Genomic DNA, 15,138 nt, shown 5'->3' with positions numbered 1-15,138 from the left:
CAAATCACTCAAGTAAATTTCAAACCAAGACTGTAAAATACTTTTTTATATACAATACACTGAAAAGAAGGGAGTCACTGGTCCTGAAACCTGTCTTCCGACTGTCATCTGACAGTGTGTCAACTGTATTTGCAGATACTTAATAGAGTAAAGTAAATACAGGATATTTACTTTCATTTACAAAAAGTAAAGTCATCAACTTTTCAGCACAAGACATTCATGAACAAAACTCAAAATGAGATCTAAGAAGGCTAAAGAAGTGCTTAACGTACAAGCAGCTTTGCAACTCTTGTTAAGCTTTGCTGTGAATGTGATTGTGTGAGTGAAGGTGTGCACGTGTGTGTGTGCATGTGCGTGTGTGTGTGTGAGATATAAGCCAGCTTGCTTCTGTAAATTACTTTTTGTTGCAGATTTGACATGTACGGGTTCCTGCTAATATATTTAACACACAAGAATTACTGAATAGTAATTCTACTCCAACAATAAACTACTGTAAGATACAACCATCACAGCAAAATGTTATTTTGTTGTCTTCTTGAAACATTAGTGACTAATCATAGTGTTGTGTACACATCCACACATATTCACATATACATATTAACATCTATACTGGTACTTGCTTTATTGTTTATGTATGCACTGTGTTTTGATGGATGTGTCAGGATGTTTAAATAACAGGAATTATATTTATATGATAATATATTCTTATTTTAGGAAAGTTACAGTTAATTTGCATATTGTGTAAAACGATAATGTATACTTTTCTTTAATACAAACTGCAGCTTTTATCCCAAGTACATCCTTCCACAAAGCTTTCAAAATGAAAGACAGAGTGCCCCTAACCTTCTGATAGTGTGTAATACTTTAAATTAGGACCCATGGCAAACATGAACGCAATAAATAGTTCCATCTATTAAAACTGCATAGGTGGAATTGGGTGCTTTTGACTGGGGTCTCCCAGGACAATACACTGGTATTTTTTATAGCACTCATTTAAACAGAAACAGAAAAACTGATATGAAGCCATTAGGAACAAACTGATTGACAAAGTCATGAACAATTGGTACGATAGAATAAAGTAGGCCTAACTGTAAGACATAACAAAATGTGTACCTCTGGGGTCTGCGGATAGCCCAGTCGGTAGGGTTAATGTTACTAAACAATCTGCACATGTGAAAAAAGCGAGCAGGTTAGTTTCAAGGAATATGTTGCCATGGTAACTGACTCAGAGTTAAGCTGAACTGGCTTTGTGAAACCGAAAAACCAGAGTTTTCCATGAACTCTGAGTCAATTTACTCAGAGTTTGCACTAAACCTTCTTCCTGAAACAGGCTCCATGGTCTACCACTTTTATTTTGAAGAACCGGAAGTTTCACTGTTTTGGTAGACTTATTTTTTTCTTACCCGCATTCCGTGAAGTCCCGCCCTATTCTGCCTCTGATTGGCTGGTGCTCGTTATCTTCGCTTTTTTTAGAAGTGAGATGATTGGCTCATGGTGAATATATCAAAGTCAGAGCCAATCAGAGGTAGCCTAGGGGCGGGGCTTCGCAGAATACGGGTGGGGGGTTTACAAAACAGAAAACGCGTTTTGATAACGGCTGCGGAAGGAGCTGTCAGCCGCTCGCTCTCGTCTCGCCGATTTCTCGTCCAAGCAGTAGTCTCCCAACACAACCGACACTACTCAAACGACAAATGTAACACAGAAAGCCACAATGGGATTCACAATTAGACGCTTTCTTGGTGTTAAACCGTCGAAAGCGCTCCTGTCGCTGCCTTTTTTGTTGACATTCCTGCTCGTCGGGAGCCAAGGCGAGAGCAGTGCGATGGACAACGTCGCAACTGAGAGGATGGCTGAGGAAAGCCACCGACAGGACAGTGCCAATCTACTCATATTCATAATGCTCTTAACACTCACTATTTTAACTATATGGCTGTTCAAACACCGGCGGTTCAGGTTCCTGCACGAAACAGGACTTGCCATGATCTATGGTAAGATGGCCAACGCTAGCTAACGTGAATGTCAATCAATTAACTTTACTTAGCGTTAAGGCTAGCTGGCTATGATGTGGTTAGCTCCTCAGACTGGACCAGTAAGCTAACTTGACAGCTTAGTCTTTGGTTTAAAGGGACACAGTGAGACTCTTGACAGCATAGCGTTAGTGTGGCCTTTCAAAATTAATATTTATCTACGTTAGGTTAGTATTCAATTATTTGCTGTTGATATTATATCGAAAATGTATTGGCAAATTAGCAATAGATAGTGTTTCAAGTGTTAACCAATAGTCAGGTGCCTAACTGAACACTGGAAGAGGTTTTTTTTTTGCCATCATCATTCCTCCTGTTCATATTGATCATTAGAAGATCCCTTCATAATGTACTTACAATGAAATGTGTGGGAGAACACAAAAACAACAGTCCTCCTTCTGTGCAAATATGTATTTAAAAAGTTTATCTGAAGCTTAAGCTGTCCAAATTAGTCGAATCAAGTAAATATATTTTAATGTCACAGTATTTTTAGTGCCAAAGTCCCTGTTTTGTTACTACCACTGCAGCTCAACTGGGAAACACTGTCCAACATCACAAAAATGATGCTAAAAAGACTGTAAATGTGGCAGATATCCACTTGATATGACTAACTCAGACTGCTGAAGCCTCATATAAACTTCAGATATATTTAAAATGCATTTTTGCGTGGACACACTGTGGATTTTGGACTTCATCACTTACATTGAAGGTGCATTTGAAAGTGATCGGAACAGGAACAAAAATGAAATGGTTTGAAAATATAAGATATTGTTGTTACAGTAGCTAGAAAAGAACAATTCACAACCTCCTCTAATTAGTCAAGCATTTGCACCATCACTCTTTTTCTCAATGCAGCATAAATGTGCTTTGATGAATTGGTTAGATTGACAATTTCCCCTCTCACAATAATCAAGTCCACCCCTTTCAAAAAATACCTGCTTTCTCTAATTAATATTTGTTTTCGTAAGACCCCCCCTGATCTAATTGAAATATGTAGCACACCCAAATAATTCAGGGCAGGTGTTTTAAATAGAATCTCACAAATCCCTTCATAAATGATAGTTAGTCCAAATCCTTTCTAACTTCTTTGCCTTCACTCCCTCCCCTCTCCCCTCCTCCTCCTCTCTTCTCTCCCTAAAGGTCTGTTGGTAGGTGTGATCCTGAGGTTCGGAGTCCATGTGCCCCAGAGCACTAGTGATGTTATCCTGAGCTGTGCTGTCAATGCCAGTCCTGCTACTCTACTGGTCAATGTCAGCGGGCGATTCTACGAGTACACTCTGAAGGGGGAAGTCAGCCGGGGGAAGGGTCACCAAGTGCAGGACGATGAGATGCTGAGAAAGGCAAGTAGATGGCAGATGGAGGATTGAGTGAAGCACTGTGCCCCCCTCAACACAGCATATAAGTTTACCAGCTGGCAGTCACCAAATGGCAGGAAAATGAGTCTTGTGGATATATTGTAACGGGTAACATTTAAAGTCCCTTTTCAGTGTGAAAAACATCTGCAAACTTTGACATACCTAAACATGATCTCTGTTTATAACAATGTACAAATGTTAGCAGGTAAATTTGAGTTTACCAGTTTGCATACACAGAAAGACACTTGCAAATATTCATTTAACTTCTTATAACTTACTCCTGTCTACAGGTGACCTTTGACCCAGAAGTGTTTTTCAACATTTTGCTGCCTCCCATCATCTTCCACGCTGGTTACAGTCTAAAAAGGGTAAGAAAATTTAAAGGAGGTATGATACAGTAATGATAAACTAATTGACAAATTGAATTTTTCTTCACTAAATTAGGCAATATTATTTAAAAATCAGAGCTTGTTACTTTTTACACTATATTGCAGTATGCTGCATGGCAACATACAGCAGTACTACAGAAAATAAGTTATACTTCTCTTCTATTTTTGAAATGACTCATGATTATTGTGAAATGTGTCTATTTTTCCCTAGTAAAAACAGACACACAAATACACTATAACTGCAACTTTAGTCGCTTAATTGATTATTTGATTGCTATAAAATTAATCGACGAAAAAATCCAAAATTCTGTAGTCTATTAAATTAACTGAAATGGGAATATTTTCTGTTTTCTTTAGTCTTCTGTGACAGGAAACTGAATATCTTTGGGTTGTGGACCCTTACTTTAGACTAAAATCTAATTGATTGAGAAAATAATTAATCTACAATGAAAATGATTGCTAGTTGTAGCCCTATAGTACACAAGTATACGTTTTATTAAATCATTGTCCTTGTCTGTCTCAGAGACATTTTTTCAGAAATATTGGCTCCATCCTGGCCTATGCTTTCGTGGGAACAGTTATATCCTGCTTTGTTATCGGGTAAGTTATTTGATCATTTCTGAAGTAACCCTAAGATACTTTACATCCACACTCAAATACATAACAGATGAAAGATTTTGGCTATTTCATCTGATCAGTTTATTGACTGTTAAAGTGGCGCTAGTGTCTTTTATGACATCCTTCTTTCCTCCTAGGCTGATCATGTATGGCTTTGTGTCCTTCATGAAATTTGTGGGCCAGCTTGGAGGAGATTTTTTCTTCACTGACTGCCTCTTCTTTGGGGCCATCGTTTCGGCAACAGACCCAGGTAGGTAGCGCCACATTAGCTTCCAGTATCCATTCATTCAATATGGTAGGTGCTTGGCACATGATCTTTCCACTTATACCACAATCATAGTCTGAGGACTTTCCTTCTATGTGTGAGTTTTTTCTCCTCTGTTTCAGTGACAGTGCTCGCTATCTTCAATGAGCTGAAGGTAGATGTGGACCTGTATGCTTTGCTGTTTGGGGAGAGTGTCCTCAATGATGCCGTGGCTATCGTCCTCTCTTCGTAAGCATTCATAACACATCACAGAAATACGCACCCACAGCTACAATATTAAACACTTCTTTTTCACAAAAGTAGTTTCACATCAATTCCTAGTTTGGTATTGCTCAGGTGCTCCATAATCAGGCTAATTGTGGCAAATCCAGCTGTTTGTTTTGTACACTGCACATAAATGGACACTAATCATACTAACATCACTCCCTGTCATTTCACTGCTTGCCGTCTTCCACCAATCCGTGTCATTCGTCTTCTACCTGCACGTATGTATGCAGTGTTATCCTCCGGTTGGAGAAGCAGGGCAGGCAGGGGGCTGGAGCTGTACTCTCCCCAGGAGACGATGGCCCAGTCTGGCCCGAGGGGCCGGAGGAATGGCTGGAAGAAAACCAGACATTTACTCCTCGGTGGGTGGGTGGGGCTGTTAAAGTGTGGTTGTGGTGGCAGAGGCACAGCGTAACTACCTGATTATCTCAGTTGAGCCACCACCAATTAGGATGATCGCTTCCCTCCCCTACACCCTCTGCCCCTGCTTCTACCCACTCCTGGCATCATCAATTAGTGTTCTTTATGTTGCATAGACCCTGCAAATGACCAGAAAATACTACTTTTGAAGTTTGATTATACAAGTGTGTGAAAGGTTAATGGATGCTGATTATTAGTGCTGGTGATTTCTTTGCTTGGTCTTGAGGTAATTTGGACACTTTTCATGAATATGTAGTGCTTGAATTGGCTTCTTCTGTATCTTTGTAGTTCTTTTATTGGATATGAACCAAAGGATGTTGAGATATCCAATATTTAATTAGATTTAAGCATGCAAAACCCTAACTTCCTCCCTTTTTATGACAGTAAAACCCAACTCCAATGCATGTGTGTTAAGACTTAATGACTATTTTTATGGGGGTTACCAAAAATCCTCTAAATCTACATAAAATCAGACGATTAAAAGGCTTGTGATGTCAGCCATTCTTGGATTTGGGTTGCTGCAGGTTTGACTTAATGCCTGACCACATTTTCAGAATTTCCTAGTTAGTGTGAGCATGTATTTAACGGTCAGCCACTTCCCCTTTACTGGATTCTTAGTAAATGCCTGTTTCCTTTTTTTCATGTAATGTGTTTGTTTGCGTATACTCTCTCCTCGTGACCCTCAGCTCTATTGTGGCGTATCAGCCTACTGGAGACAACAGCCACAGCTTTGAGGCCATGGCCTTGTTGAAATCCTTTGGCATCTTCCTGGGTGTCTTCAGTGGATCCTTTGCTCTCGGAGTGGCCACTGGAGTCATGACCGCTCTTATATCCTTTCCACCTCTGTTCAGACTGTCTCTTTGTATTTCTGCTGGAACTTGATGCCACTTCTTGTTTTGCTCCTTGACTTTCCCGTCATCACGTCACCAAGTTCACTAAGCTGAGGGACTTCCCCTTGCTGGAGACGGCTCTCTTTTTCCTCATGTCCTGGAGCACCTTCTTATTGGCTGAGGCCTGCGGATTCACAGGTACTCTTGAGCCCAGGACTCATGCATGTTATTCAAACTGCATCAATTTCGGCATCTAATTTTGACAATAATACTCACTTGATTATTGTTAGCCTTTGTCTATCTAAGTCTTTATAGTGACCTTCCATTAAGCATCCAGATCAATTAAGTTTAAAGTTTATTTTTTTCTGAGGAAGCCATGTTCAAAAAACGGTGACACATTAATTGACGCAGTAAGAAAGATGAATCTTTAACAGTCACACAGGAAACTGTCTGAACTAACAGCAACCCACTATGAAGCGGCGTTATGTCACAGGACAGTGTTGATGCTGGTTTTCGTTTGACGGTTTCTTCTCATGAACCACAAGATTAGCAGAGAAAACTGGTTTCCATGAGTCATTTTTAGTTTTTGAAGACGTTTTTACATGAGTATATCCACTGGTGGATGCATAACAGGTCACTTAAGTATATCATATGCTGTATTACAGACTGTATTACATGATGCTGTAAAAACAACTGCAGACTGTTTCTCTTACCTGCCCCCCCATCCTGAAATGACTGTGTCTTTATTTCTTTATTCAGGTGTTGTAGCTGTGCTGTTCTGTGGGATCACTCAGGCTCACTACACCTTCAACAATCTCTCACCTGATTCTCAGGACAGAACCAAACAGGTGATACATCCTCACAAACCTTTTCTACTTGATACCATTGTGTTCAGTGTCTTATCTAAACAGTTTTAGTCATCACTCTGTAAATACTACCCCTACTACTATTAAAACAACTACTACTAATAATATTAATGATAATACATTTATTTGTGTAGCGTTTTAAAAATCTAGCTTACAAAGTGCCTGTCACGCATTTTTAAGAAAAAACACAGAAACACCTCAAAAGAACATACTTCGAAGAGAGGATGTGCTTCTGAGTTCTAAGAAATCATAACCTTGATATCATGCGTGTGTGGAAACCGAGACCTGATTGCCCTGATGCAGCGAGTCCCTCTAACAAAAATAGCTCTGTGTCATCAGTGTGCTGTTGAACATAGATATCAAAGTAAGCATAGAGACTAGATAATAACAACAAACACATCACACCGTAGCAACAGACACTAGTTTCAGATCACTGTGCATATAAGTAGCACAGTGACTAGATAATAACAACAAACACATCACACCGTAGCACCAGACAATAGTTTCAGATCACTGTGCATATAAGTAGCACACAACTGTTTTTAGTGGGTGAGATAGGATATGAACTTTGTAAACACGTGTGGTCAGCTGTACCGACAGCAGCAGCGAGGCCGGAGGAGAAGCAAGATAGGCGAGTTTTACATAAGATAGATAAGTTCTGCAGTACCGGTGCGTGAGTGCATTATCAGAGCGAAATGTTCTTTTATCAAGATCACTTTATGTTGAGCGTGTCAGTTAGCTGGATGCACATTCAGGACGTCAGCTGTAACTGTTGAAGTTATGTTTAGAAATCAGCAGGAAGCACATTTTAAGAGCAATGTAACTCTAGTATGTAATTCAAGAGCAGCTGCTGACAAAGTAGACTTATATTACTTATGGCTGCACAGTTTGGTGGTGGAGTCGACAAATTGTTTTTGTCTTTTATGACTATACATTCATTATTAAAGAATGCAATAAACTCATAATTTAATTCAGGGAGTTAACATTTTTTCCTGCACAGTCTATCTTAGCTCAATTATTGTTCCTTTTCAGGTTTTAGTCCTGTTATTTAGATTTCTTTGAGGTCCAAGAATATTTTCAAAGTTTTAAACGGCTAAATTAACAATGTAAATGTGCCTGAACTGGCTTCAACATGAAACATTGATATTTCAGGTAATGGAAGCTTGAGTTATCCAATGGCTACACTGTGTGAATGTAAAGTTTAACCCCAAGAAACTTTCTATTCAAAATGAACACTATGAATCAGCTTTCATCCAGTGTTTATGTTTATTTGTCTCCTCCCCCTCAGTTGTTTGAGCTGCTGAACTTCCTGGCAGAGAACTTCATCTTCTCCTACATGGGCCTGACGCTCTTCTCATTCCAGTCTCACGTCTTCAACCCTATGTTCATTATCGGAGCCTTTGTATCCTTGACTCTGCTCGGTGTTAATGCACAAACACACAAACAAATCAAGGTCCTCCTGGATGCTCCGCAGATGTTGCTGAAGTTGTTCCATATAATCACATATTGTTCTTAGTATAGTTCTTGTTGTTCGAGATCAGTCACAGAGTTTTGTCTCTGGCTCTTGTATATATAACAACCCCACGGCTAGACCTATCTGCATCAGTTATGGACAACAAATCCAATATATCATGACACTAATGCTACCATTATTGCTGATAATAATACATTCATGCAGCATATGCATTTTAAAACATGTTATTCAGTGCTTCAGTTAGCCATAGAATAACAGAGGAAACAGAAAGATCAGTTAACCACGAGATAGACTTTCCATCCGGTTATCTACCCACAATTATTTGCACCTTGCCTACACTAGTACTGCTCTTCTACTGAGTGTTGTGTCCTTGACCTTCCTGTGTTGTGTAGGTGGCAGTGTTTCTTGGCAGGGCGGCTAACATCTACCCGTTGTCCTTTCTGCTCAACCTGGGCCGCAGGAACAAGATTGGATCCAAGTTTCAGCACGTCATGATGTTTGCAGGTACAGAGCTCCTGTTGTTTTGGACCTAAATCAAGTAAAACCTTTTTTTCAACCATGACCATTAAAAATGTACAGTCAGTGCAATGGAATAACCCTGTAGTTTAAGAACATGAGCCTAGATAATAGTGTACTGAGACTCCTTTCAGACCATAAACACACTTACTCAGATACACTATTATGAATAACAACCTTACATCAGCTGACATTTTCTGGTGAAACGTGAACACTAGAAATCCCCTACATGTCTCCGCATGACTGTCTGAAACCACAAGGGCCATATAATTTTTATTATGCAGAACAAGCATCCCCTCAACATTTTTAATGATTGTTTGATGTTTTCATTAAAATGTTATGACCTGTATCATCACTTAATCAGACAGCCGATTCAGTGACTTTGTTCACCCTGAGATGAGGGAAACTCAGGGTTTTCCCTCCAAGAAAGCTAACTTGGGTCAGTTACCATGGTGAAGCTAACCTGTTCGCTAGCAGAGAGCCAGACGTCACAATCACAAAGTTTGTTACACAAAGGCTTTCTAAAAGTTACTGCTTTTATGCATTATCAGTTATTTCTTTGACCGCGGTTTTTGCCTTCACATTCAAATATTAAGTATCTCAGCTCAGTATAAAACCCTCTGCGTGTCCCTCTGTCATAACACTGTGACTCTGCACGAAACAACCGTCAGTCTGTTAGAGCACTGAAATATTTATCACATTTTCCATCTTCAGTTGCTGCCTCCTGTGTTTTGTCCCCTGTCAAATTAAAACTGAACAAATATATTTAAAATGCAATGTAGGCTCCAGCCTGATAGTCAGATTTCACTTTATCTTCATGATAAACTGAATGAATAATTTATAGTCAACGCTGAATAAAACTTTATTGTGATAACTTATTGTCGCCTTTCATATGCATGCATTAATATCTCTACCTCCACTGGATTCAATTGGAGGCTATGCCTTTTATTCACCTGTTGCCATGGTGAAGCATTGCGTCAGATCTATTAATGATGTGGTTTTTTTTAAAATTCACCACACACAAGCTTAACTCAGGGTGAACTTACTCAGATTTGATTGAAGTGACTCTAATCAGCTGTTCTGAAACTAAAACGTTTCCCATCAACTCAGTGTGTTCAGGGTTCTACTGAGAGTTTGTTAAACCGCCCACATCAATAAGCATGCTGACATACTCACAATGATAATGCTTGCATTTTCATGTTAATGTGTTATAATAGTCAGCATGCAAACACAGACTGTAGACCGTATGTAAAGATGGATGTAGCGAGGTGTCATGTCACTCGTCTGTTTGCACTGGAGCTGGTTTGTAGTCTAGAGTTGATGTTTATAGTTGGTGCCATCTTGGAACCAGATCTTTTCAAATAAGTGGACAAAATGTAATATTGAAAAGGTGATGGCAGTCAGGTGAGATACGTTATTATAATTGATCCTATTGGGATCATGAATGTGTGTACCAAATTCCACAGCAAACCTAACAATAGTTGTTGAGATTTCAGTCTGGATCAAAGTGGTGGACCAACACTGCCATCCTAAAAATTGCACAATCCCTCACTGCAGGTGATGAAACACACTCATTCTCACACTGTCTTGTCTTTCTGTGTCCTCCAGGTTTGCGCGGGGCGATGACTTTTGCTCTTTCTATCCGAGACACAGCCACCTACGCCCGTCAGATGATGTTTTCAACCACTCTTCTAATTGTGTTCTTCACTGTCTGGATCTGTGGAGGTGGCACCACACCCATGCTGTCCTTCATGAGCATACCGTAAGGCTGTGCATCTGTTTGCATGCATTCATCTCTCACTCTGTATGTTTACTTCTTCTGTTGAATGCTTTTCTGTCAAAGTCACCATGCTATCTTTTCTCATTCAGGGTGGGTGTTGACTCTGATCAAGAAGTCTCCGTAAGTTATTACTACAGCTAGAAATCTCTTGTTTTTGAAATTTTAGTTTGTGAGTGCCTTAAAAAAATCTTTGATTAATCAAAGTAATTTTGTGTTTGACAGGGTTCAGCGATGTTGGATGGATCACAGAGGAGGAACACCAAACATGAGAGTGCCTGGCCTTTCAGGATCTGGTACAACTTTGATCACAAGTATCCTTATAGCCATGTATCACCTTCAGAAGTGTAGATGCTGCAGATGTTCAGCTTCGACCACCAGATGGCACTGTTTACAAATTTAAAGAAATATACAACACCTGCCTGCTCTACTATACAGGTTGATTAAAGAGCCATACACAATATTTTGTCACTAGCTATGTGCACACAAACAGCCTTTCTGAAAAGGCTTGATATTAAAGGAGCAATACGTAATATATTTCCATTCTGGTGCAGTGTGTCTGTTTTTGTTTTGGCCTGTGTGATTTCACCCACTGCCCGTTGAACCTGAATGATGAGTCTCATAATAAGGTACTGATGGTATTTTCCAACACCAAACACATTATTTCAACTGTAATAGATACAAGCTTTACTGAGTCAGAGTTGACACAATTTCATTAGCTTGTTGACCAATCAACTTTAACTAAATCAAACTGTTAGGGGTCCTTGACACTTTTTCTCTAGCTACCTGAAACCACTCCTGACTCACAGCGGCCCTCCTCTCACTGCTACTATGCCAGCTTGTTGTGGACCTCTGGCACGATGCCTCACCAGCCCGCAGGCATATGAGGTTTGGACTTATCGCATCATTTAATACAATAAATATCACTTGATTAAATGTCCAATCAGTAACTTATTGATCATCAGAGATGATATATATATATATGTATATATGTATATGTATATATATATATCCATATATATCCATATGATAAGTGTCATGAGTTTTGTTGATATGATCCCTCTCCGCACACTAGAACGAAGGTCGGCTCCATGACGATGAGTCTGACTTCATCCTGAACGATGCCAGCGTGAGCTCCATGTACGCTGACATCACTGTCAGCACGGATGCGTCTGGGTCCCGCACCATCAACCGCAAGCACTCCTCCGCTGCCAGCACAGGTGGGGGTCCAGCTGATGAAGGCCTGGATCATGAGCTCGCCCTGGCGGAAAATGAAGTGGCGATCCGCGGCACCCGCTTGGTCCTGCCCATGGATGACCCGGTGGACCCTCCGACCACTGTCACCCTGCCTCCCCCACCCTCCCCACCACACTCTGACCCTCGCAGGCACAGACTGTAAGAAGGCTGTCAGGATGCAGTTTGTTGTTTTCAGATTCAAACATCACAAATCATCTAACTTGATTTCACAAGAAAATTGATTCTATCAGATTTGTTTTTTTAAAATTAATTTATTTTTCATTAAAAGGACAAACTGCATTTACAGTATAATAATAAAGCCTCATGTTGACGAGACCACCTCTCTGTCCAACATGCAGGTTTAAAATAGAACTTGAGGCGTGCTTGATTTAACTCATCATTGAGGTGGATTACTGTAATCTTGAATGTGACTGCACTACATGTAAGGCAAGGTACTGTAAATCAAGAGCACCTCAAGTTAATAGGCTACTAAAAATCATGCAACATGCACATTTAACCACCATTTAAGGAAGCAAAAAAGAAAAATTGGGGCTGTAGTATTTGCTCCTAAGTTTGTACTACTGTGGTGATATACCAGTGCTGTTGTCTGTGCTCTCTAAAAAAAAAAGCTTCCTCTGGTTGTAGGAGGCGATCTCTAAACATTTCATATGCAGTTTACTCTTTTCTCTGTGGTGAAGTTGATCCTGATATCAGGTCCTGTATTTGTAAAGCTTCACTCAAGTATTTATAACATGAACCGTTCAACATTTCGGACAGTTCTGAGTCACCATGTAACTTTACTCTGGCACCATTTGATCACATCTGGTGTTGTTAAGGAGCATTTACACTACAGTGATATTACTAATCTTACTAATGTATCCACAGACTGTGTGTTTGGAGCTTTGAACTCAAAGACTTTTTTTTTTCCCGAAACAGGGTTATAGATTGTTAATAAAAATTAGGCCAAAAAACAAAACTATACAAAACAAACAGACAAAAAAAACCTCAAACCGCTTCTGCATCAAAGTCCAGGAGTGTCTGTACTACCTTAAATTTGAGCACTGCCTGCCTCTTCTCGATCAGTCTTTTCACACGTTGATTTATTTATTTAACAAACAAGTGGTTTATTTATGTAATGATTTATTTATTTATTTATTGGTTGTTGTTTTTGTTTTTTTTAGCGTGACAGTAATGATTATCTTGCCCCGTTCAAAAATAAGACAGCTTGGTTGGTGAGAGGCTGTCGTTCGGCAGCTTCCTGCTAAAATAAAGCACTACGACTCCTCCCGCACAAGGTACGTACAGCGGGGGAGTCACGAGTCACGAGGGCAGTAGATATTCAGTCCAGGAGTTTGTCGTTCTTTACCAGGAGCACATGTTAAAAATATCTCCTTCCCAAAATGTAGCAGATGCTTTTACTTTATACTTGGATACTAGAGCTTCCCTGTGTGTGTATTTTACAGGTGTGTGTGTGTGTGTGTGTCTGTGTGTGTGTGTGTGTGTGTGTGGTTGATGTCAGAATGAAATCCTCTAAATCTACTGATGTGTTTATTAGGGCTAATGTCTGTCTGTGAGTTTTTCCGTCATCATCTTGTTTAATCTTCTTTCTAAAAAAACAAACAAACATAAACAAACATGACTGCTGCGTCTTTGTGATGTTGTATCATCAGAGATGACTGAGGGCTGGCTGATCTGTTTTAAATTAAAGTGCCTATTCAGAAATTCTATTACTCTTGTAGATTTGTACATATTTTGATTTGCTAATGTGCAGTAAGATGATCTTTTTGTTTTTTGTTTTTATATGATACTAAACCCTTTGTTTGATGTTAAATATTGTTCCCAGTATAATTGGGCCATTATAGTTAACTAACTGAAATGTAACTGTTTGTTTTTGGTGCATTCAAAAGGTGGAGAGACACCAGAAGAGTGCAAACTAAACAATGTACATTAATAATAACACTAATATAGTCAATTTTGTGAACAATGAACTTGATCAAAAAATAGGATATGGGATTTAAAAAGGAAATTAGTTCTTTTGGCTGAATTCGAATGCAACAAGAAGCTGGTAAGATCAAGGGAAATATTCTGCAGGAGGATGTCGCCTACGTTTAACTGATGAAATGATTATCTGTTTTGCACCTAGGCAACCAAGCTCCTCTATCCTGTTTCCACTTCAGTAGATATTTTGTGCTAAAGCATCTCTTGCCTGTCCTGTTTTTGGCTGAATAGGCCAATCTAACACCACAAGGTTTTTATTTGATTTTTTTTTATGACTGAGGTAGAAATGAATTCCTGGTCAAAATGTTTTTTGTGTTGATTACGTCAAGCTGCACACGTTGTCTTTTTCATCTTCGAGCAGTATTCTTGATACTCGTGTTTCTGATGAATGATTCAGAGATATGAACATGAATGGATTTTCCTTTGAGAATGGTACTCTTTGATTTATATTTGTTCTTTAAATGTATTTGAACAATACAAAAAACATAATTAATACGGGACTTTTGAAGGAACAGTTGTAATATTATGGTATTAAACACACCTAAAACTATCAAAATGTTTAATGATGTTTCGACTGTTTGTAGAAACTGATGGTTTGTGGAAAGTACACCTGGAATAGGTGTACATGTGAATGTTTTTAAAAATGTGAACTTTTGCTGAGGGGAAAGAACTCGGATTCTATTTTTATTTTTTCCCTGTGTAGTTCTGAAGTCAGTGTCTCCTCTGTCAGACATCTTGCGAGTGTATCAGAAGTAAATAAAAACTCTAGAAATGAAGATGTTTTTGCTTTTTCAATGCATACAGCCCCCAAATGAACTCCCTGCACCCATTTTGTAAAATCTTCATATATCCTTTTATCCAATTATCTAATTATCTTTACCAACCCTACCTACATCCTTTAATAGAGATAATTCTTAATGTGTATAATTTCCCACTATGACAAAATAACATTTGAAGTGTCCTGTAGATTTCTGGACCACTAGTGGTGCTGTGGAGCAGATTTTTTTTAGATTTTATTTTGTAAAAGTTTAATGAGAAGAAAATATTCCTAACATATTTGTTAGGCCTCAAAGAAATGTGCGATGCATTTAAGTACCACTGAATAT

At 39.2% G+C, this 15,138-nt stretch overlaps 1 protein-coding gene across 1 annotated transcript; it reads left to right on the top strand.

Moving 5' to 3' along the window:
- The first annotated feature begins 1,624 nt into the window (after window positions 1-1,624).
- Window positions 1,625-14,802, top strand: LOC133994050 (sodium/hydrogen exchanger 6-like). The gene is made up of 16 exons (XM_062433224.1): window positions 1,625-1,988; window positions 3,165-3,364; window positions 3,670-3,747; window positions 4,292-4,368; window positions 4,524-4,636; window positions 4,774-4,879; window positions 6,022-6,163; window positions 6,258-6,363; window positions 6,925-7,013; window positions 8,320-8,433; window positions 8,898-9,009; window positions 10,630-10,783; window positions 10,891-10,921; window positions 11,024-11,112; window positions 11,581-11,686; window positions 11,874-14,802. The coding sequence occupies exons 1-16, from the start codon at window positions 1,712-1,714 to the stop codon at window positions 12,195-12,197; spliced, it is 2,118 nt and encodes a 705-aa protein (XP_062289208.1). The 5' UTR covers window positions 1,625-1,711; the 3' UTR covers window positions 12,198-14,802.
- The last annotated feature ends 336 nt before the right edge of the window (window positions 14,803-15,138 follow it).

The sequence above is a fragment of the Scomber scombrus genome, chromosome 14 (assembly GCF_963691925.1).
Source record: "Scomber scombrus chromosome 14, fScoSco1.1, whole genome shotgun sequence".
In the NCBI taxonomy this organism is placed as follows: Eukaryota; Metazoa; Chordata; class Actinopteri; order Scombriformes; family Scombridae; genus Scomber; species Scomber scombrus.
Note: the sequence above shows the minus strand (reverse complement) of the source record. Positions and strands in the feature narration are given on the sequence as shown.

Coding starts and splice junctions, on each gene's coding strand:
- LOC133994050 (XM_062433224.1), top strand. CDS start 1,712: ATGGGATTCACAATTAGACGCTTTCTTGGTGTTAAACCGTCGAAAGCG. Junction 6,164..6,257: donor CTGGAGTCATGACCGCTCTT/ATATCCTTTCCA, acceptor TCCCGTCATCAC/GTCACCAAGTTCACTAAGCT. Junction 9,010..10,629: donor GCACGTCATGATGTTTGCAG/GTACAGAGCTCC, acceptor TGTGTCCTCCAG/GTTTGCGCGGGGCGATGACT.